General features: G+C 58.2%; 11 protein-coding genes across 11 annotated transcripts; 3 read left to right on the forward strand and 8 right to left on the reverse strand.

Moving 5' to 3' along the window:
* Positions 1-248: 248 nt before the first annotated feature.
* Positions 249-1278, forward strand: L226DRAFT_607149 (mitochondrial cytochrome c oxidase subunit VIa; the record flags this gene model as incomplete). The annotated part of the gene is made up of 6 exons (XM_067685750.1): positions 249-369; positions 433-460; positions 514-536; positions 589-714; positions 770-819; positions 868-1278. 6 exons carry the CDS (start codon positions 249-251, stop codon positions 901-903), a joined length of 384 nt encoding a protein of 127 aa, XP_067542498.1. The 3' UTR covers positions 904-1278.
* Positions 667-2086, reverse strand: L226DRAFT_528148 (uncharacterized protein). Its single transcript, XM_067679277.1, has 8 exons — positions 1877-2086; positions 1758-1823; positions 1666-1698; positions 1549-1608; positions 1343-1496; positions 866-1280; positions 770-817; positions 667-714 (listed from the first exon to the last, which is right to left on the reverse strand). Exons 1-6 carry the CDS (start codon positions 1968-1970, stop codon positions 1163-1165), a joined length of 525 nt encoding a protein of 174 aa, XP_067542499.1. The 5' UTR covers positions 1971-2086; the 3' UTR covers positions 667-714; positions 770-817; positions 866-1162.
* A 162-nt stretch (positions 2087-2248) lies between these two features.
* Positions 2249-3786, forward strand: L226DRAFT_528149 (Ribulose-phosphate 3-epimerase). Its single transcript, XM_067679278.1, has 7 exons — positions 2249-2425; positions 2513-2525; positions 2593-2618; positions 2707-2789; positions 2848-2908; positions 2989-3264; positions 3326-3786. The coding sequence occupies exons 1-7, from the start codon at positions 2320-2322 to the stop codon at positions 3445-3447; spliced, it is 687 nt and encodes a 228-aa protein (XP_067542500.1). The 5' UTR covers positions 2249-2319; the 3' UTR covers positions 3448-3786.
* On the reverse strand, positions 3770-6131 carry L226DRAFT_549047 (uncharacterized protein; the record flags this gene model as incomplete). The annotated part of the gene is made up of 5 exons (XM_067682644.1): positions 5716-6131; positions 5409-5653; positions 4218-5356; positions 4051-4158; positions 3770-3998 (listed from the first exon to the last, which is right to left on the reverse strand). Exons 1-5 carry the CDS (start codon positions 6110-6112, stop codon positions 3770-3772), a joined length of 2118 nt encoding a protein of 705 aa, XP_067542501.1. The 5' UTR covers positions 6113-6131.
* A 477-nt stretch (positions 6132-6608) lies between these two features.
* L226DRAFT_11650 (uncharacterized protein) lies at positions 6609-9338 on the reverse strand. The gene is made up of 5 exons (XM_067672173.1): positions 9000-9338; positions 8705-8950; positions 7965-8649; positions 7529-7906; positions 6609-7476 (listed from the first exon to the last, which is right to left on the reverse strand). Exons 1-5 carry the CDS (start codon positions 9150-9152, stop codon positions 6728-6730), a joined length of 2211 nt encoding a protein of 736 aa, XP_067542502.1. The 5' UTR covers positions 9153-9338; the 3' UTR covers positions 6609-6727.
* A 110-nt stretch (positions 9339-9448) lies between these two features.
* On the reverse strand, positions 9449-10380 carry L226DRAFT_451500 (uncharacterized protein; the record flags this gene model as incomplete). The annotated part of the gene is made up of 2 exons (XM_067675015.1): positions 9449-9747; positions 9906-10380. 2 exons carry the CDS (start codon positions 10378-10380, stop codon positions 9449-9451), a joined length of 774 nt encoding a protein of 257 aa, XP_067542503.1.
* L226DRAFT_11549 (uncharacterized protein) lies at positions 10252-11026 on the forward strand. Its single transcript, XM_067672165.1, has one exon. It carries the CDS (start codon positions 10407-10409, stop codon positions 10869-10871), a length of 465 nt encoding a protein of 154 aa, XP_067542504.1. The 5' UTR covers positions 10252-10406; the 3' UTR covers positions 10872-11026.
* Positions 11027-11182: 156 nt separating this feature from the next.
* On the reverse strand, positions 11183-13923 carry L226DRAFT_518138 (uncharacterized protein; the record flags this gene model as incomplete). Its single annotated transcript, XM_067678539.1, has 3 exons — positions 11183-12955; positions 13018-13154; positions 13224-13923. 3 exons carry the CDS (start codon positions 13921-13923, stop codon positions 11183-11185), a joined length of 2610 nt encoding a protein of 869 aa, XP_067542505.1.
* A 146-nt stretch (positions 13924-14069) lies between these two features.
* Positions 14070-14602, reverse strand: L226DRAFT_11767 (uncharacterized protein). The gene has a single exon (XM_067672180.1). It carries the CDS (start codon positions 14399-14401, stop codon positions 14129-14131), a length of 273 nt encoding a protein of 90 aa, XP_067542506.1. The 5' UTR covers positions 14402-14602; the 3' UTR covers positions 14070-14128.
* Positions 14603-14621: 19 nt separating this feature from the next.
* Positions 14622-16491, reverse strand: L226DRAFT_450677 (P-loop containing nucleoside triphosphate hydrolase protein; the record flags this gene model as incomplete). The annotated part of the gene is made up of 4 exons (XM_067674963.1): positions 14622-15139; positions 15200-15592; positions 15635-16134; positions 16187-16491. 4 exons carry the CDS (start codon positions 16489-16491, stop codon positions 14622-14624), a joined length of 1716 nt encoding a protein of 571 aa, XP_067542507.1.
* Positions 16492-16751: 260 nt separating this feature from the next.
* L226DRAFT_475413 (general substrate transporter) lies at positions 16752-20144 on the reverse strand. The gene is made up of 19 exons (XM_067676665.1): positions 19666-20144; positions 19555-19571; positions 19381-19487; positions 19129-19297; positions 19030-19075; positions 18916-18975; positions 18728-18849; positions 18547-18673; positions 18398-18493; positions 18330-18342; positions 18255-18272; positions 18188-18202; positions 18058-18136; positions 17948-18005; positions 17754-17897; positions 17540-17702; positions 17474-17482; positions 17364-17420; positions 16752-17314 (listed from the first exon to the last, which is right to left on the reverse strand). Exons 1-19 carry the CDS (start codon positions 20032-20034, stop codon positions 17130-17132), a joined length of 1854 nt encoding a protein of 617 aa, XP_067542508.1. The 5' UTR covers positions 20035-20144; the 3' UTR covers positions 16752-17129.
* Positions 20145-20302: the final 158 nt, after the last annotated feature.

Genomic DNA, 20302 nt, shown 5'->3' on the forward strand with positions numbered 1-20302 from the left:
AGCAGAGAAGGGGAAGGTGGGCACGCCTCTCTCGAGTACGCACGCGTCTTGTAGCCTCGGGACGCGTCAGCGCGACACACTCGAGCGCTTGCCACTTTGAGCGTCTACATGCTCCCAAAGGGGCATGACCCACGTGTGCTGACATAAGCATCGCGCCCCGTCCCGAGTCCTGCCTCGCCTGGCCTCCGCCAAAAGTCGCGACCTCGTCGTTCTCTCCCGCTTTCATCCTCTCCATCACCACCCCACTCATGTCGTTCGTCGCCCGCCGCGCTGCACTGCGTGCAGTCCCTCGTGCCCGTGGCTTCGCCGCCGCCGCTGGCAAGCAGTCCTACCGCGAGCAGCAGGAGGCTATGGTCGCTCACGCAGCTGGTATGTCAACGTTATTCCGTTGCGTCACGAGCCGAACATGACCTCGCTCCCCTCGTGTCGCAGAGACGACTGAGCTCTGGCGCAAGATCAGGTGTGTATACTGCGTAACCTGAGCTGAGATGGAGTATTGAAAATATGCCGTAGCTACTTCGTCTGCCTCCCTGCCAGTCAGTAGCTTGTTCCGTGATATTCCGCGCGTTGGTATTGACGTAGTGACAGTCGCCGCGTGCGCCCTCTGGGTCCGCAACGTCGAGGCCGAGCACGAGGCGCACAAGCACCACCTCATGGAGGAGAACGGTGGCAAGCTCCCTGAGACCCCCAAATACGAGTACCTCAATCGCCGTGGTATGTTCCCCTATGTATCAGACCGTACTCGGCCGTCTGTAACGCGTCCCTGCAGCGTGTGGTCCCTTCCCTTGGGGCAACAACACTCTGTTCTACAACCCCAAGGTTTGTGTTGACCTTCGCTGTAGTAACAATGCGCTCATCCGTCCGCAGGTCAACAAGGATATGAACGCCGCCGACGAGGAGTAGACAGCGTCTGTTTAGTTCGCAATAAATCTCTACCACCCTTGGCCAGTCTTCCGACCAATGGCGACACGGACGCTGACGATGCGGACAATTGCTCGATTGCTGCAGAGGTACACAACGCTATCATAAGCGGTGAATATTGTTCGTATTATAGGTTCTTATCATCAATAGTCCGTGGTCGAAGAACGAAGGTGTGCGAGAATATCGAACGGGTATAGTATGGGTCGTAAAATTCATCAGCCTGAAGCGTCGGGGAACCGAATCAGAGTGCAACCCAAGCACCCATGAAGATGCTTGCGAGGACAGTGAGAAGGCCACCGACCAAGGGCGCCGACAGCGAAATCGCATGGACACCAAGGGCCGCATTGTTCGTCGACGAGCTGAAGATCATATCTCATCAGCATGCAAAAAATGGCGCTAGCTCAACACGACGCGGACGTACCCAGAGGCACCAGTCGCAACGCTCGCAGCGGCAGCAGTCGCAATGGAGTATTGTGAACCAGCGAACGAGGTCAGGACACCCGCGCCGTCAGTGGCGAGAGTGATGGCCGCCCCACCAGCAGAGGTGACGACGGTGAACGCATGGCCTCCTGCAGCTGTAAGACTAGTCAGCACGTCATTCAGTTGTACGTAAAGTCAGACACTCACAGACTACAGTGGTCTCCACACCGGCTGCGAACGAAGTAGCGTCGCTGACGACGGAACCGCCTGCAAAGCAAAAGCCACATAAGAATACGCGTATACCGACGAAACGTGTGCACGTACCAAACGAGGTTGCTTGGCTGAGGACGGAACCGCCTGCAAGGCAAAACCCGCATGAGAATGCGCGTGTCCCGACGCAATCCGTGTACACGTACCAAAGGAAGTTGCTTGACTGAGGATGGAACCCGCGTCGGACGTCAGGGAGCTGATTACACTGTCAACTACAATCAAGGTGAGCATCGTGCTTTCAGGGGCCACCGAGCGATATGCTTACTTTGCCGCCTCTCGTTCTCGACAACCGCCGCGTTCGCAAGCAGAGCGAAGGCAGCGAGGAGGTAGAAGACGGAAGCAATGGTCTTGGAGAACATGGCGACGGACAGCTGTTTTACGGTACACGTGGGGAGAACGAGAAGAACGGGGAGAATGCAGTAACGAGAGCCATGTTGGATGATAGCGAACGGCTTATATACGCGGTCGAGGGTCGTCTACGGGATGGCCCCCCGAGGCAAGGCGTCATCGAGGACACCGCCACGATACTCAAAACTTCCGGCACGTGGGAGTATAGGAGAGACGGTTGCCATTTTTGGAGTTATCGTGACATCGGGGCAGCGCAGGCGGGGCTGTCCCCAGCTGCGCGCAGTAGCTCCGCCTCAGTGTTCTTCCTTCTTCCTGCACAGACCAAGCAAGCTCTCGCACTACTTCAAGTATCCCGCAGCAATGCCGCGCGCAATCATCTCACCCTCGGTCCTCGCCTCCGACTTCGGTCAGCTCACCGCAGAATGCAAACGCATGATCAAGGGCGGTGCAGAGTGGCTGCACATGGGTGAGCCTCGAGCCTCGCATCCGCAATCGGTGCAATTCCGAAATAAATATGTGCTCATCGCTGCATGCCTTCCTTCTCTTCGCGCAGATGTGATGGACGGGTATGTAAGACCGTCCCGAGACTGCATATCTGTCCACCCAATGTGAGCTGATCCCACCCGATGCCAGCCACTTCGTGCCCAACATCACCATGGGTACGTCCTAAATTGTGGAGCATCGCAGACGGCTCTGCGATCCGCCCGCCAAGGCAATAAACGATGTCTGATCGCGAGCATTACGCAGGCGCGCCTATTCTCTCGTGCGTGTCCAAGGGGGTCCCTGGCATCTTCATGGACTGTCATATGATGGTCTCCAATCCTGAGAAGGTGATGCCAGTGTATGTTGCGACTGAACATGCAATGTTAACCACCTACGAACTGCTAGTGGGTTGACGACATCGCTGATGCCGGCGGGTCGCTCTACTGTTTCCACCTAGAGGCAACGTGTGAGTCAACTTAACCTCCCATCATTCATCTCTATCTTTGGAAGACAACAATCCTAACATAACGTTGCTTGCCTGCCCAGCCGACCCGCTCACAATCATCGACCACATCCACGAGCGGAAGATGAAGGCCGGCGTGGCCATCTCGCCAGACACGCCCTCGACGGCAGTGACGGACGAGATCGCGGAGGCGGCGGACATGCTCCTCGTCATGACCGTCTACCCTGGCCGTGGCGGACAGAAGTTCCTTGAGCGCTGCGTGCCCAAGGTTGCCGAGCTCCGTGCCCGCTTCCCGGACAAGGATATCGAGGTCGACGGTGGCGTTGGCCCCAAGACGATCGACGTCTGCGCCGACGCGGGTAAGTGTACAAACTGCGTTTGGCTTGAAACATGAGTTGAAATGCCGGCGTGCCCCTGTAGGAAGCAACGTCATTGTGGCTGGTACCGCGATCTTCCACGCACCCCAGCCCGAAGAAGTCATCGCGCTCCTCAAGTCGACAGTGGATACCGCGCAGGCCAAGATCGCCGCAAAGCGAGCGTGAGCGTCCCCAGGTGTTGTAGCTGTAGAAGCAGAAGTAGACGCATTGTTGTAGAAGTATACATCCGAATTGTATAGTCTATCCAAACATGACAGCGGTATATATATAGATAGCAAGGACTGCGCAGTGCAAAGCGAATATACTCGAGTACTGTATACATATGGTGCTGGTCATCGATCGTTAACGTTAACACACATTCATCCCCGCCACCTCGTCTCCTCTCTACAGACCCATGCATTACGGGAATACCATATACTATAGATAGATGCAGGTGCGATGCGTCGTGACTCTGACTTCCGGGTGTTTTTGTTGCCCTTGCAAGTACTCACCACCGGATCCACTCGCCGTACATGTTCGGCCGCTCACCGCGGATGTACGCCTCGAATGTCCGCTTAAGCACTGTTGCCCAGTCCAGGTCTTGCTCGTCATTGGGGATGAGGCCGATGGGGTATGAAGTGCTCTGGTTCGCGATCGCCTCGCGGCCCATACGCTCAGCATCTGCGAACCTGGGACCGAGATCAGGCCAGTACCGGGCACGATCGAACGGCTTCCACCTGCAAGGACAGTTAGCCACATCAGCGCCGCTCCTTGTGGCGCTAAGCTCACCATTCATTGTGGTAGTGATAAAGGAACGCGCCACGGAAGAAGCCGTCGAACCCAATCATGCTGGGCCCCCCGCTCATCTCGGGTGGGGTGTTGAAGAACATGTCAAAGCTACGAGTTCAATGTCAGCACTTTGTCGCCGTTGAACGCTCGCTGCCATGCCAACTCACTCGGTGAAGGGCGGGAATGGCGGCCGGTCGCGCTGGAAGTATGTATACTTCCAAAGGAATTTGACATAGTCGCACGTCAGCCACCCAGGATCAAACAGCGCGTCCGGTACGCGGAACAGCAGCTCTTCCATATGCGCGGTTTCCAGGTAGCGCGAGACGGTCTTCGGGTGGAAATCGAGCCCGTTCATGAGCGCCGTGCGGAGGAGGAACGTGCCCAGCGCGGAGCCGCGGCGCAGCCGGAGCACCGCCGTATTGTAGTTGTTCTCGTGCGCCCAGCGATAGGAGAACGAGCCGCTCCAGCCCCAGAGTTCCTCCCAGTCGCGCAGGAAGAGCATGTCCACGTCGAGGTACACGCCGCCGTAGCGGTGGCAAAGTACAAAACGCACGAGGTCCGACAGGATGACGGGCACCTTGTTGTACGTCTTGAAGTCAACCGTCGCCTTCCCGTCGAGCGTGACATCTGTCCCGAGCTTGCCTTTCGTGTCTTTACGGTCTTTGGCCGATGCGCCCTCGCTCTTCAGAAAGTCGTTGCCGAGACGCCGCCATTCATCCTTGAGCTCGGGGATGCTGTCCAGTTGTTCGGTGGTGTTCCACAGGCGGAACCGAATCACGTCCTCGAAACGCGGATGCAGGAAGGGCGCTGCCCAAGGGTTAGATCGCAGCTCAGCGCGCATGTCATCCTCAGCAGATGCACTTGGCACTGCGTCTCCGGGACCGCGACTGACCCACAGCCATAGCTGCGGGCGGCAGTACGCAGGTACGGAGGGCGGAGACTCGAGGTGCAGGCCGAGGTTCTGCGTGAAGAGGAAGGCCATGATGGACATGTACGGCTTGTCTGTGAACGGGCCTGCCCAGAACATGTGGAATATCCGCGGGTCGTCCTCGCTGCAGGACGGCGCCCGTTGGTCAATAGGGTTATGTGACGGTAGCTGGAGCTCGCGTTCCCAATTGTCTGTCGTCTTGAGTTTGATGGTAGCGGTCGTGTTCGGGGTCGCAGCTTGTGCCCGAGCGGCGATGTGGTCGCCCTCGCCATCGAGGACGTAGATGTATCGTAGGTCGTCGGTGCCTTCCCGTCGTAGCCGTCCGGCGTCATCTAGACCGGCACCTATTCGCAAAAATTCATGGCAGTCGCGTACGTACTGGTTCGCGTCGGTAAGGGAATCTCGGCGGAGAAGCTACGGTCGGACATACCTTGCCCGTGTCAAAGTCACACTGCTCCAGTATTCTGTCCAGGTCCGCCGTGCTCCCAGGTATCGGTCTCCGCGGGTGTCCAAACTCTGGTGGCCGGTTCCGCAGATCTGGATATATGCGTTGCGCACCGGCTCCAAGGGTATACTGGTACACGGCACCGTCCGGTGTAAGGTGTGGTTTGTGGGTTCCGCCCGCAGGAAGAGCAGGATTCTTCACCGGAGACGTGAAGCCAATCTCGGCAGGGACTGCACGCGCGCGGAGACGCGTTCAACACGGCGTTGCATCGTGCAGCACTAGAATGACTCACCTGGACGCGTGCTTGGATAGTGCCCCGACAACACCTCCCACTCCCAGATCTTCCTCAGCTCCTCTGGCCCAAACGCGACCGGCTGCGCGTTTCGAAACGGTAAGGGCCACGCCCTCTGCTTGGACACGAAGCGTCGATGGAACGCAAACGTCGTGAAGAACAGCGCCAGACAACAGAAGCACAGGAGCGCAGGGCCTCGTCTGCGCCCGAAGCGGGTCATGCTCGCTTTGTAGATGCCTGTGGGGTACACTGAGAGCGCGGCGAGGCGCGAATGCGCGCGTCGAGCAGAACCGTGGTAGAACTCGTCGCTGAAGGAGTCGGTGCTGATGTGGGTGTAGCGGCCGCGAGTGTCGTCGCCCCTCGGGCGTGGGGGGTGTGCGTTGGTGTTGGAGAGCATGCCGCTACCGACGCGCGAGGGCCTGAGACGGGGTGCGCCGGCTTGGGATGGGAAGAGTTGGCCTCCTGTGCTTGCCCCGGGCTCTTTGAATTTGAGGACAGTCGGCTGGGCCATCTCGGTGTTTGGCGGCGACTGGCGCGCGCTGTTGATCAAGAGTTCACGTTGACGTGTTGGCAGTAGCCCGGCGGTGGGCGCTTCCCTGCTCGACGCGTCCATGTCGCGGTTCCGTCGTGGCGTCGCTCCTCGCCACCATTCTCGGGCCTCGGCTATCCAGTGGCACTGCTGGTCCGCACGTCCCCATGAAACAAGTAAACTCACTACGCTTGCATTCACTGCCTCGCACTCGCGCGCAACAAGCACACATCCTGCTGCGAACATAGATATATGATAACCTCGACATCAATGCGCACAGGAATACACAGGCAGTAATCAAACTATGGAAAGCAACAATTCCGCAACAGATAACAAGCAAACAGGATCAGAGCAGGACCGACAGCACAACCCGACTTGATCATATACTGTACAGTAAGTAGTGACTCCAAGCGACACTTGAGCAATAACCGTACGGCGATGGTTCTCACAAACCAAAGAGAAAAGTGTCCGGACATCGTGAACCTACAACACCTTCAGGTTCCACCCATGCAAGTTGGTATCGTCGGCGAGCCGTGCCGCCGCCTGGGCCGCGGCGAGCCACTCTCCCCCTTCACCGCTCGGTCGCGCAGGGTTGGACAGGTCCATCTGGTGGAGGACATTGTCGGCTGCAATAACGCGCCCAGAGTGATAGCCCACGCCATCAAGCGAGCGAATGAACAAGAGCGGAAGGCTGCGACCAGCAATGTCGCGCATGAGGTTACTCCCACGGCTGTCTGGTCCGTCTGACTTGTCTCCGTTCGTGGTCGGAACTGCATCTTCACGCAGCGCTTTGAGGATGTCCGCTATTGGGGGCATCTCGACGACAATCATCATGTGCATATGGCGGGGAGGGAGTGTCAGGACAACGTCCGCGTACTTGTCACTCTCTCGTGGCTGGATGTTGGACGCGATGATGGGGACAGCATTCTGGTTCGGGAGGGCTGGAACTGGGATGAAGGGCATCGACGGATCGAAACGTCCGTCCATGGCCAGAGGCGAGTGGTTGTAAATCCGTAGCCTCAAAGGACCAATGTTCCCGATGTAGACGTCGAGCGGTACTTGGCCCTTTGTCTTCGGGTCCGTGTAGAAGAAGTTGGCCGCCATCATCTCTAGAGTGTTAGTCTGTGAGCGATAGACGGGGGTGTTGAAGAGGGTGGGAAAGGGAGTGATGGGCAGGTCGGGAACGTTGTTGTTCAACCCGAATGCATCAAAGAAGGTATACTGGAATTTGGCTGTACCTCATTAAGCTTCAGTGTTCACAGTAGAGGGTACAAGAACACTCACAGATGCCCACGATCGTCCAACACAGATAGTCGTCCACCTCGTCCGTGATGTGACGCACTCCATCCTTCACCTCCTCTCGTATCCGCGGACTCTGGAAGAGCAACGGGTGGGTCCCCGCCTGGTTGGAGAGGCCGGGAGCAGGTGGGACGGTCACACCCGGCGTGCCGGGAATAGGGCCAGCTGCAGAGAGGTAATGTCGCGTCCCGTCTGTGTTCACTCGCTGGAGCGCAATCTTCTGCATTTGGCTGACGGGCCCGCCGTCATCAGGAACGATACGCCCCTTGTCAACCTTGCGAATGATGAGCGGGGCGGTCTGTACGCCGGTCACAGTATCTGCGAGAACGATCTCGCTTCCGTAAGTGACGGGTTGAGGACCACCTGAGGATCGCAGTTCGTCAAACTAGACGCTCATTTCGGGGAAATAAGCGAGACCCACCAAGCGGATTTTCAGTCCCCTGTGGGCGGACGACGTTCACCGCGAACGCCGACCACGCGACGTTGCTCGCACACAGCTGGTTGTGCTCAATCGTCATGTATTTGGTACGTACAGTCTGCGAGTTGATGCGGTTGAACAGCGACACCGGCCCGCCCGCGAGGATGCACGACGAGATGTTACGCGTCTTTGCCGTCTTCTTCGAAGGCTTCGAGATGATCGTGACTGGCGCGGAGTCGAACGAGGCCCAAACTCGCTCGTTTCCGGTAGCCTCGCCGCCATCAGGAGCGTTCGGGGAGGGCTCAGCGATGTCTAGCGAGAGCTGGAAGCTCTTGCTCTTGGCCGATCCCGTCACGTGCAGGAACTTGAAGCTCGCGGTGAGGCTCTGGTCCATCGGAGCCTTGAGCTCGCAGGTACGCTCTCCTCCCTCGTTAACCACGGCCATGGACAGGTGCTGCTGCTTCATCTGCCAGACGGGACCCTCGATATGCACGACCGGCGGGGGACAGAGGAACCGCTTCTCGCTCCCGTACGACTTCTGCGCGACCGCAGCATGCAAGCAGATAACCGTAGTCATGGGCATAACACGCGCGGGGTCCTGGGTTATGTGGTCGCGCACGACGCGTCGAATCTTGTTGTGCGGGTCTGATGCATCGGGCGGGTCGAGCTTGCGCTTGATGGATGTGCGCTGGAACGATCGACGCGATTGAGCAAGAGTACAAACGCGTTTCGCTGGGACTGACCTGCGGCGCGCCTGCGCCCGACGACGGACCAGCGATGGCATTGCTGTTTTCGCGTGAAGACGCGTTCGGGGTGTTCCAGGAGGGCTGCTGCCCGTTCGGGGGTGCTGCAGCAGGGGGTGCCGCGGAAAGGATGGACTGGATGGATACAGACGGTTCTGACGGTGGTGGCGGGGGGTTGCTGGGGGGTATAGAGGGCTGTCCTACGCCAGGGGGCGGAGACCGGAGGGCAGCATGGCCATTGGATACCTAGAAACGCGTTCAGAAACGCGCGAGAGGAGAGAATGGAGATACTTGCGAGGAGGGAGAGATTGGACTGCTGGGGGGAGGCCGAGCGCGACAGCTCCTGGGGATTGAGGGCAGTCGGGAGGTGCTCGTGGGTCTCCGTAGTCTGTGTAGGCGACATTTGGAGGGCGAGGGGACTGGAGGCGTATGGCAATATAGTGCGCATGGTGGGCCCAACTTGAGCTCTCAGATGGGCTGTGGGAAACGGCTCACTGTGGGAGTGGGAAGAAACCCGATATTTACCCACGCGCGTCGGTTATAAAGCTTCCGTTTACGACCCCGTGAACTTCTCAGAAGAATTCGCGGTTTCGGGGTCCCTCGGCACCTCGGCACACGCGCGCGCCCCCTCCGTCCGTGTATCCATCCGTGTATTGTCCATCCTCCTCTAAGGTATACAATCATATCCTGAACATACACGACAATCGCCAAGCAGAGAAAATACGCTGACCAGAACAAAAATAATCAAACCGGCGAGATGTAGTCCACCACCGTGCTCACACCCCAGGACACAAGCGCCTCCCACCCATCTGCCTCGACCTTCACCTTATCTTCCACTTCCTTCTCTGGAGAAAACAGCGAGTGCAGGGCCGCGGACTCGTCCTTGACACCTGATCCATACGGAACACTGTGTGCCGTACGCAGCGCTCGAAGAGCGTCGTAGACAGCATCAGCATCCAACGGATCACCTGGTTGCAGGTAGGGCGATAACAGCCGTTCCTCGACATAGAGTTCGTCGCCGCGCGGCGGCAGAAACAGCGTGTCTGGAGCAAGAAGCCACCAACAGGGACGCCGAGGGACAGCGTGCACATGTAAAATGCAACATGCAAACAAATACGACATTCAACAGTGAGCTCTCCCGCAACAAGAACATCACGAACGCCGCAGCGGACGCGGCGACAGAAGGAACGGAAGTACGTACCACTCAATGCCAATATGCCCAGCTTGTCTTCGCGCTTGATCGCGTCCCCCGCGAGCGCGTCTTCCATGTCCGGCGAGCAGGGCGTGGGGATGTTCCACTCGCTGTCGCTCTCCGAGATGGGCGACACGCGCCCGGAGCGGTAATACGTCTGGAGCTCCTCCTCCGCCTCCGCCTCGTCCTCGTCCGTCGCCGCGCGCAGCCAGTCCCACCCCTGCTCCGAGTCGTAATATTCGCGCGCGGCGAGGCTAGCTGGGAAGAATCCGGAGAGGCTGAAGGGGTCCTCGCGCTCGACGCGGGGCGTGTACACGGACACGGGGTGGTGCGAATGGCCCGCGATTCCTACGGCGCTGCGATGGCGCGGCAATTGTGGGCGTGCATGGCGTTCGGCGACGCCGGTCGAGGACGAGGCCGTGGATATTTTGGTTATCTGGAAAGACGCGAAGTGCGGGACAGACTGAGAGCGAGGAACAGACATCTTGTAGTGTCGCGTGCTGGTAGTGTATGTATGGTTCGGGCGGTAGTTTTGTGGCAGGAACAGAGGGAGACGCAGGGGGTTTTGTAGTCGGAGACCAGAACAATGAATCGATGACGAGGGAGGAGACCAGGAGCTCTGGAGTAGCCCCAGACTCAGGAGGCTGTATAAGAATGCAGTCGGAAGGGAGACGGGAGGAGAAAGTCTGCAGCATTTGCGCAAGTGCCGCTCACCAACGCCGCTTCCCCAAAGCTCCCAGGCTTCCCCAGACTACGATCGAACGCAGGGCGATCGGGCTCTCGACAGCGTCGACATCATCTGCACGCGCATCCATCACTCCGCGATCTCCAGCTTGGCCAAAAGCCTATTTCGTGCCTCTCATGCGCATGCGCTCGCGGGGAGTTCCAAGTCTATGTAATACTGTATGCAATGTCCCATCCATTCCAGGATGTCGATTGTATCGTATTATCATGCCAACATGGGGTGTATGCTAGGTCAAAGTCCAAAATGAGTGTCCAGACATGCACGAGAGAGGTGATACTACGTATGAGGGGGTTGCATGAACAGAACAAGCCAAAAAATGCAAGTGATGTGGAGTGCGAGTGCTAACTACAGGATATAAGGAGGCGTGCGCCAAGGTGCGCATACAGTCCAGCGGTCCTAGTCATGTCGGGGGTGATGCTGGGAATGGGTTGCGAAGGAAGGTGCTGGGGATGGATGGTGGTGGTACACATTAACTCAGGCTGTCCAAAATCTCACCCTGCTGTGCACCAGTACAGTATTTAGCTGGCCCCGAGCTGTACTTTCAGCTAACGGGGTCGCGCATCGTGCTAGACATCCGCCGTCTATCCCGCTGAGTAGCCTCAGGGAACGGTACGCCGGACATCCGCTTCGCCATGCTCGACGAGCCCTGACGAGAGTGCGTCGGACGCGGTGCGCTCGTGTCGGCATCGACCTGGTGTCGCTGCCAATCCTCGACCTTTATCGTCGACATCCGCCGCGACGAGGTGGCCGCCCCAGGGACGTTCGCGAGGATATCCGCGCTCAGCGACCGCCGGTGGCCCTTCTTGTCGTCCTCACCACCACTGCCTGACGCCGTGCGCTTGCCGAGGCCTAGCCCAGCACCCTCGCCCGACTTCCGCGCCCGCTTGATAGCCTGTTCCTGCTCCGCGTGCCGCTTCGTCACGGCCTGTTTCTCGTTGTTCTTAGCGCGTTCCCAGCGATTGCGCGCCTCTGAGATGTCGGCCTGCTCCTTCTCCGCCTGTGTCAGCGGAGCCTGAAGCTCGTGCAGCTTTTCGCGATGACGCTCGACGAGTTCCTCAAACGTCTTCACGCGCGGAGACATTTCTGCCGGTTTGGGGACAGGCTGGGCGATAGCATGCTTCGGGGGAAGGATGGTGACAGGGACGTGGCTGCCGGAGGAAACCGCCTTTCGGTGGTGGGGACGCAAGGCAAGGGGCACGTCGTCGTCTGCGGAAGCTGTATCCACTACCTCACCCGACAACGCGCTCTCGCGCCGTTGACGGTCCTTCAATGCTTCCATGACCGCAGGAGAGATAGGGACCTTCGGGGAATGTATCGGAGTGGTCGGAATGGGCGCCGTAACACCAGAAGGCGGCTGGAATAGCTTCCGTTCGTGCACGTACATCTCCCAGTTGTCGTCGCGGAGCGGCGCGCTCGTGGGACGACCGATAGTAGGATCCGGCGACCGAGTACTGAGGGTGGAGAGCTCCATCGACTGGACCCGAGCACGAGGATCACGCTCCCGAGGAGGACGGAGGTGAGCGGCGGCAGGCGCAGCAGACAAGTACGAAGAGACATCCACGCTGAGCGGCCGCGACGGCACAGAAGGATGGCGCGAGTCCGACGATATCGACGAGTTCGGGAGAGGTGAGTCGCCACGCAGCGCATCAATCGACCTGCGGATGGTATGGATCTCCGACAAGAGTTCATCGCGCTTCTTGAGGTCCTCGACTTCAGCAGGTGTGAGTGCCTTCGAAACTCTGGAGTCGCTTGAGCCTGCCTGTTTCGAGATGAAAGTATCCGGTACGTTGGACTCGACGTCATCACCAAGATCAAGAGCCGGGAGCAGGCCGGGAGTCTGACGGCTCTTGCGTTCCGCACGTTCCAGGTCGTCCACGGAAGTGGGAGCGGCCATGAACTCGGACAAGCCGGACTGGTAACGCGGACGCGGTGTGCCCATGGGAGACTCTGGATCCACGGTCGGATAGCCTTCCTTGTTGAGCAAAGGCATGCCAGAGAAGTTACTGTCCGCGCGACCATGCTTGGGGAGCCCGGGGTGCATGCGATCCCAGTCACTTTTCTCGGCTTCAAGTTCTCGGAAACGGTCCGCCGCGCGCGCCTCCGCAGCCTCGTCCTGTCGCTTGCGTTCAGCCTCAATCTCCCTCATCTTCCGCATGAGGATCTTGAGGATCTGGAACTGGACGGCCATGCCCATAATTGCGACGGCACCCATCATACCCAGTTCGATTTGCATGACCTGGGTGACGGGGAACTTAATGCCGTGCTGGATATACTTGGTGAAGAGCTCGTCGAAGCCAATGTTCCACACGTAGAACTGGATCCGAGGAGTGAGCGAACAGCACGTTGCCGCGAGCCAAGTCAAAATGGCAGACGCACCTCCTTAAGGCCGGCGGTGGTGTAGCAGTCCACCCCAAGCATGAACGCCGTCGCTCCCACGAATGCCGTGGACGTGAGCATAATGTAGTAGTGGAGCTTCGGAATAGTGCACAAAACGAAGCCGACGACAGCGATGGCTGTGAACACGCACCACAAGCACACGGTCGGTTAACCGATCTGTCAGGACATGAAAGAGACCCTCGTACCGATGTACATAATCCAGCGGTATCCGAGCGGCCCAATGAGCCCGCCGTTCCGGAAGCATTGAATCCACAAGGCAAGGGCGAAGCCTCCCCACGCTCCGGTGAAGTACTTGGCTGCCTTCCAGAAAAAGATAGCAATACCACCCCCGGCAATGCCTGCGACGCCCGAAGAAAGGACGAAGAGACCGCGGAGAGTCTTGTTCGGGGGGTTGATTGCTTGGATGACACCGAAGCGGAGGATCAGGACGAAGCAGACGAGGGAGAGGGTGTAGAAGCCGATGAGGAAGAAGGACGTCCATCGATTCTTGTGTCCGAGGAATGCGCTTGGAAGGCCGGTGAGGATGAGAACGGCACCGAGCACGCCGAACGCGCCGTCGATGTGGGTGTCGAGCTTGGTGTAGTCCGGGGGAGCGGTCGAGGTCGCAGAGGCGGCGGCGGAGCTGGTCTTGGATGCGGATGCGGTCGGCGTGATGGTGACATTGAAGACGGTGGGGACGACAGTAGCGGTTGTGATGTCTCGGTTGCCGGAATGGATGGTGGTCGTAACGGTCGTAGAGCTGGTCGTCAGAGAAAGCGAGACAGATGGGGTGCTTGTCGCTGTGCCATTAGTCGTCGTCTGACCGAGAACGGGGGCAGCGAGGAGAAGGGCAAGAACGAGACCGGACCAGAGGACGGCTGGCCGGAGGCGGAGGAGGCGAGGCATGGGGACCTGCAGAGGAAGAGAGGAGGAAGGAAAGGAGCGGAGGAGGGAAGGGAGGGACGGGAGAGAGGACGCAGGAGGGATAAATAGAGAGACGATATGATGGAAGACGGCGCACTAGGCAGCCTCCCGACTCGGCCTGAGGTCCGGAGGGCGTGCACGAGAGTTCGAGATACGGTCGCAGTGTCCTCCCACGTGTCTGGCTCTGCTACTTCTCTGCTCCACTTGGTCTTGTCGTCTGCACCAGCACTGGCGATAGGAACAGGCACCGTTCGCAGGCAGCCCAGCGTGCAGCGGGCGAGGGAGGGGAGGAGGGGGGAAGACGACCCTGCCCCCGCCGTTCGGTATACTTATCCAACGCGGCTTTCCATGCCCCGCCGGCCTCCGTGTGAGACAAGCCACGACTCTGGTCTCTCGCTTCCCTTCCGATCATGATTCCTCTCAACCTCAATGAGATCCATCGTCTGTTCCCTGATTTCATGCAACGTCATCGTAGCTATTGCCCCGCGACCTCTTGGCCAATGTGCACATTACTGCCTGATGTCGATCTAACCAGTGCCCACGTAGGTTACTGCGCTCGTACGGCAGCGCGCCACAAAGCTCTGATCGTACCACGCGCATAACGGAAGCAAAATGCACATATCCATGCAGTACATGGCGCGCGCTGCTACAAAACGCGCAATCCGTACTGCCACTCCAGCCTAGTCAAAGTGCTCAAACTTGACCGGCTTGATGTTCATCTTCTTGAACATCGTCCACATCAACCGCGGTTCGTCCACCTTCTTCCGGTGCCCATTCTTCAGGACAACCACGTAGGGAGCCGGCACCACGCTGATCACCTTGCCGCCCCGCCCGAACCTCCCCACGCGCCCCGCGACATGCATGTACGAGTCCACCGCCGCGCCGTCGAGCACCCCAAGGATGAACACGTGCGAGAGCTCCGGAAGGTCCAGCCCGCGTGTCGACGCGAGCGTCGAGACGAGCAACGTCGGGTTCTCGGCGGTCGCCCCAAAGTCCCGCCGCATCAGATGCGTCTTGCCGTTCTCATCCTTGACAACGTCCAGAGGGCGCGCGTTGACCCCCAGCAGCCGCAGATCGTACACTGCCCGCTGCACGGGCGCGTCGGCCGGCAATACAAGCAGCGCAACCGAGGGCACGTCCAGTGCGAAGGATGCCGCGATGGCTTCCATTACATCCGCGTTGAATGGCGAGGGCTCGTCTGGCAGACACGCGTAAGTATGCAGGTGGTGGCGCAGGCTGAAACCAGCATGCGACGTACCTATCTCTTCGACGTCCGGTGCGACCGAGTGTGAAGGTAACTGGGCCGGTGCCGAGCTTGAGCCTGGCGAGGGCTTCGATTCCTCCTCGGGCGTAGGCTCACTACGCTTGGCCGCGCCCTCGATGTTCGCGACATTGCCCTGTTCAGACACGACGAGAACGTGGTGTTGGATGCCTGTCCCGCCGAGCGCAAACGTGGCGTGGTTCTCGGCGGAGGAGTTCTTCAGGTCCCTCGGGTAGTACGCCGATGCGTCCCCAGTGATCCTCACGAGCTTCCCAGGCTCCTGCGTGAACCAGCCGCTATCCGCCAGCAGGAACCGCTTCAGGTGGTTGCGCAGTGTCGCACTCATCATGACAAGTTGCGGCAAGCGTTTCCTATCATCCCGTCGGCGGTCTTCGCCCCCCAAGCCCTGCATCTGCGCCATCTGGTGCGTACTGCGCCGCGCAGACGTAGCGGAGTATATCTGGTTGAGCAGCAGACGGGTCGGACCTGGGTGTCGGTTGACCTGTCGCTCAATCTTCATCATAAGGAACTTGTCCGGGATAACAGGGACGCTAGGAATCAGGTAGTCGGCCTCGTCCACCACGATGGTGGACAGTCGATCCAAGGGGAGCGCGTGCGGGTCGGCCTGCACGACGTCATAGACCATTTGCGGGGTGCCGATGAGGATGTGCGGAGCGGCCTTGCGGATTGGCGCGAGGTGCTCCTCGAGGGTGGCACTAGAGTCCCGAACGAGAACCTGCGCGAGCGAAGGAAGGGACTCGCGGCGCGTCATGTGGTGGTGTATGCGCTCGATCCAGTGGTAGAGCTGGTACGCGAGATCCCTGTGCGGCACGAGGAGCAGCGACGTGATAGGCAAGGTCCGCGAGCCGTCATCCTTCTTGTACGGCGGGCCACGGCCCTTGCTGAGGAGCGCAAGTGCCAACGCGAACGACCTGCAAGCGAGTGTAAGAACGCACTGACGTGACGAGTAGATCCCCCACGCACTTTCCGGTCCCCGTGCTGTCCTTCAGGAGAACATCCTTCCCCTTAAGCACTGCGTCAATGAAACGGTGCTGGATAGGCGTTGGGTGCTTGATAGAGGGGAAAGCAAGCCGCAAGGCGGCGAGCACGTCCGGTTTCAGGCGAAGTCGCTCGAAGCTGTACTCATCAGGGTGTGGATGGCTTGTGACTGTGTCGCGCGGTCCTTTAAACGAATGGCGCGAGATAGAGGAGTGTAGATGTCGAGCCCGACAGGCTCGCCGGGCGAGTTGTGTCCAGTTCGTCCAGACGGCAGAAGACAGAGACTGCATGTGGCCAAGCGCGCTAAAATGCGCTATTACCTCACGCGTACGGGCGGCTATGGTTAAACGCGAGAGCAACACACTCGATGCGCGGACTGCAGACCACAGAACATGCGGTGGTTGCTCACCGGAGATATACGAAAGTGAGTCCAGTATACGAAAATCCTCTTGAAGAATAACACGATGACGGCCTATCCAGCAACTCAGCAACTACAGATACTCACTATGGAGCCCATGCGTCTTGAGATGAGGTTGCAACACACCAACAACAGCTCGCGATAGGGGAAGAAACATATGATTGGTTAGTCGATAGCAAATTGATGCTACTATGTAACAGTAATAGGTACAGTGCAGGGTCGAGGGGTAGGTATCCCGGGGGGCAGGGCGGCCGTACAGGAGATTATCTGTGTGGGGCTAATAGTGTAGTCGTTACCAGCTGCTAGATGTGTTGTGAGGATGAACAACGGCGGCCAAGGAAGCAGTCCAACTACCAATAAATACCACTGGTAGACATCCTGTCTTCGCCCTGCACGCGCGGCCCCGGCTTACTCGTCGTCGGACTCGTCCGCATGGACGGGTGATGGACGCCGAGGCGCGGCGTCGGGATTGCCCCCGACTGCACTGTTGTTGTTCATCCTCGCGAGTTCCTATTCGTCGCTGTCCCTGATGGGCTCGTAGCTCCCGCGCTTGTTGCGGCCCATCAGACGACTCACTATGCCTCGATCGGAGGAGCCTGGGACGCGCGTGTGGCTCTGACGAGATCGGCTGCTTCGTCGAGACATCAGGGATGCTCGCTCCGATTCCTCCTCCTCGAGACGCTCTTCCAACTCCTCTGCGAGGTTGTGAGCTCCGTGCCACATACCAGTGGAATAAGGGCTTACCTTCGCCGAACACAGCGTCCATCTCCTCCAAGGGGACGCCCTTCGTTTCGGGATAGACTGTTGGAGCGATCAGCATAGGCCGGTATACCCCGATAGCGGCTGTAACGTACGGAAGTATACTACAAACACAATCATCAGTGGGCTGAAATAACATCAAACTGCCCAAGTCTACTCACCAAGAATGAAACTGCAGACGCAGAAGAACCCATGCATAGGGTATAACCGCCATCCGATCAAGACCTGCAATTCCGGAGTCATCTCTCCGACAATGAAGTTGAACAGCCAGTTTGTGGCAGTGGACAGAGATACACCCTTGGCACGGACGGTCAAGGGCATGATCTGCAGGAACTTTGAGGGCTTGTACGAAGTAACCCCTATTGTTGGACGAACCTCGGGAGGATAGAGCCATGGGATGGGACCCCAGCTATAGCCAAACGCTGCGTTGAAGACAATGACGCAGACTACGACAGCACGAGGCGTTTCGGGTACGTCAATATACATCCACCAACCGGTCAAGCCTAGCGAGAGAGCCATCTGCAAGTGCAAATGAGCAACCAAAGGAGACACATCTGCGGGACACGTACCACAACGGCACCACTAAGAAGGATGGATCGTCTTCCCCAACGATCAACAAGGATCCAGCTAGACAGATACGTCGTCAGACAAGCTACAATTGAAGGACATGGTGACTTACGGAGGGAGAGTGCTCAGGATGTAAATGATGGCGTTGATACCAGTCATGAGGAGAGCATCACGGCCAATCCATCCAGCCTCTGCATATAGATTATGAGAGAGTGTTGCCAATAGCAGAGGCTATTGCATACCTTCGAATACGCGTGCTGAGGAGAAGATGTCAGAAACTGACTATACTTTTCATGAGGAATCACTTACGAGCATAGTAAGATATGACTATCATATTGTCGATCGTAAGCATGAAAGACTACATCAATCACGACGAATGCTCACCATTAATGCCGTTCTAGGTAACAACCATTAGACCGACGGCCAAATAACTATATGATGTACGGACTCACCAGTTGAGCGAATGCTTGAGAGGACATAGCAAGCAAGACACGTCGCTTGTATCGTTTCCACATGTTGGCATAGGTGCGACCCTCGCCGCTCTCGCGCTTGACAAGACGTCAGTGATCATGGGACCAGTCCATGGTGATATAGCCCTTACCTCGAAGATTACTCGGTCCTTGATCTCTTGAAACTCAGCCTTGGCGAGAAGATCTTCTGGGTCACCACCATGAAGGTCGGCAATGACTCGCATGCCCTCTTCGTCTCGGTCCACGTCAATCAGCCACCTAGCAAAGCGTCAATCCTTCGAGTACGAGCATCCTAACTCGGTGAATGCGCACCGAGGGCTTTCTGGCATCACAAGCGAGCCTGCCGCGAGAATTGCACCGATAACGCATTGGATGAACAGGGGAACGCGCCAAGAGAGATGGGAATCCAGGAAAGAACAAAAGTAATCAATCCACTGCGCACGGCGTACAGCCTTAGTGAGCACAACGCCGACACACGGTCAACCATGTCCGGTACGTACCACAGAAGATGCATAGCCAAAGATGTTGCCAGTGAACTCCATGCACGCAAGAGCGCCACGCTGCAGGCACGGAGAATAAGCGTGTGTAATTACTTAACCACAGATAGAACTTACGTGGTCTGGTGGCGAAATCTCGCTCTGGTAGATAGGAACGATTGTTCTGTCATATGTATGTTTAGCTGCAGATTGTGGTAAGACGAGAGCTGTACTTACGAGAGCAGTCCGACACCAAGACCAGAGATGACACGGCCCAAGACCATCACCCAGAAGCCCGGCGTAAAGGTTTGGATGGCACCACCTATCGCGAAGACGACGGCGCCGCTGAAGAGCGTGCCCCTCCTGCCTATGCTATCTCCAATACGTCCAGCAGCGATGGAAGTGACTGGATACGAGTGAGTATTGAGTGAACGGAATAGTCAGAACTCCGCCCGAATGCCAGGACACGGGACCGATCTCGCAACTCACTGAAAGCGCCGACTTCGAGCACAGCGACCATGGTCCCGACCGCGATGGGGCCTGGTTCGTGGAAGTACTGCCGGAAGTAGGGGCCCGTGATGACCCCGGACATGACACTGGGCAGGAACGCGGCAGGTGGTCAGGGATGCAGCCCAGAACAGGGACGACGTGTGGCCGGCTTACCCTTGATCATATCCGAACTGGGTTGTGAGGGAAATTCAGCATTGGTTCGCATGTTCGCTCGGGCGTAGTGGCTGCGTCGAAGCGTGGTTCGAGTGGTTCGAGAAGACTCACCAGGAAAACTCCCAAGCTAGCAAAGACTGATATGGCGTACAGTAGGGGCTGGCCCACGAGACGTTTGGGACGCGGCGGCATGCTGCATCTGCAGGGGAAGGGGGAAGGGGGAAGAAATGCGTGAAAGAGCGAGTACTTGGTGGCGGTCGCACTTGAAGAGAGAGGGAGGCAGCGAGCGCAGAGTCGGGAAGAGATGGCTGTTGGCCGGTGACTTGAGCGGCCGTCGCGTGTCTGTGGCTCTGTGCTCGACAACTTGCTCTGCCGAGTGAGGTCACACCCCGTGCCGGGCGTCCTCCGCACCGCATCCCGCCTTGCCTCTTCCTCTCTCTTCGTCCTCATGCCCGGCTCAGTCCAGTCGCTCGACACCATCTCAGACAGGTCCTCTGATGTCTCTCTCGACTCCGACGACGAGGACCGTCTCCTCGAGCTCGAATGGCAGGAGAGCCTCGAGCAATTGCAGCAGCTCTTCTCGATAGTCTTACTGCCTTGGGTGGGCAAGTTCCTGGGCAGGCGATGGAGCCACTGGGGTACGTATCGTCCTATCGCGTCTACATTGTCGCCCCCAAATCCTCGACGCTCATATGACCACATCACAAGCCTATGCGCGGTACCTCCGGCTTGGACTCGGACAGTCTTT

This window comes from Lentinus tigrinus (assembly GCF_003813185.1).
Source record: "Lentinus tigrinus ALCF2SS1-7 unplaced genomic scaffold L226scaffold_1, whole genome shotgun sequence".
Lineage (NCBI taxonomy): Eukaryota > Fungi > Basidiomycota > Agaricomycetes > Polyporales > Polyporaceae > Lentinus > Lentinus tigrinus.

What these genes read in the sequence shown, in the direction of transcription:
- L226DRAFT_11549 (XM_067672165.1), top strand. Translation starts at nt 10,407, where the DNA reads ATGTATGGTTCGGGCGGTAGTTTTGTGGCAGGAACAGAGGGAGACGCA.
- L226DRAFT_11650 (XM_067672173.1), bottom strand. Translation starts at nt 9,152, where the DNA reads ATGCGCACTATATTGCCATACGCCTCCAGTCCCCTCGCCCTCCAAATG. An exon ending in AGTCCAATCTCTCCCTCCTC is followed by an intron (nt 8,951 to 8,999) that starts GCAAGTATCTCC and finishes ACGCGTTTCTAG; the next exon opens with GTATCCAATGGCCATGCTGC. An exon ending in GGGGACTGAAAATCCGCTTG is followed by an intron (nt 7,907 to 7,964) that starts GTGGGTCTCGCT and finishes TGCGATCCTCAG; the next exon opens with GTGGTCCTCAACCCGTCACT.
- L226DRAFT_11767 (XM_067672180.1), bottom strand. Translation starts at nt 14,401, where the DNA reads ATGAAATCAGGGAACAGACGATGGATCTCATTGAGGTTGAGAGGAATC.
- L226DRAFT_475413 (XM_067676665.1), bottom strand. Translation starts at nt 20,034, where the DNA reads ATGGTGTCGAGCGACTGGACTGAGCCGGGCATGAGGACGAAGAGAGAG. An exon ending in TTGGCTATGCATCTTCTGTG is followed by an intron (nt 18,850 to 18,915) that starts GTACGTACCGGA and finishes CGCCGTGCGCAG; the next exon opens with TGGATTGATTACTTTTGTTC. An exon ending in AGGACCGAGTAATCTTCGAG is followed by an intron (nt 18,494 to 18,546) that starts GTAAGGGCTATA and finishes CGTCTTGTCAAG; the next exon opens with CGCGAGAGCGGCGAGGGTCG.
- L226DRAFT_528149 (XM_067679278.1), top strand. Translation starts at nt 2,320, where the DNA reads ATGCCGCGCGCAATCATCTCACCCTCGGTCCTCGCCTCCGACTTCGGT. An exon ending in CGTGCCCAACATCACCATGG is followed by an intron (nt 2,619 to 2,706) that starts GTACGTCCTAAA and finishes AGCATTACGCAG; the next exon opens with GCGCGCCTATTCTCTCGTGC. An exon ending in TGGTCTCCAATCCTGAGAAG is followed by an intron (nt 2,790 to 2,847) that starts GTGATGCCAGTG and finishes ACGAACTGCTAG; the next exon opens with TGGGTTGACGACATCGCTGA.
- L226DRAFT_528148 (XM_067679277.1), bottom strand. Translation starts at nt 1,970, where the DNA reads ATGTTCTCCAAGACCATTGCTTCCGTCTTCTACCTCCTCGCTGCCTTC. An exon ending in CAGTCAAGCAACTTCCTTTG is followed by an intron (nt 1,699 to 1,757) that starts GTACGTGTACAC and finishes TTTGCCTTGCAG; the next exon opens with GCGGTTCCGTCCTCAGCCAA. An exon ending in TGTGGAGACCACTGTAGTCT is followed by an intron (nt 1,497 to 1,548) that starts GTGAGTGTCTGA and finishes CTAGTCTTACAG; the next exon opens with CTGCAGGAGGCCATGCGTTC.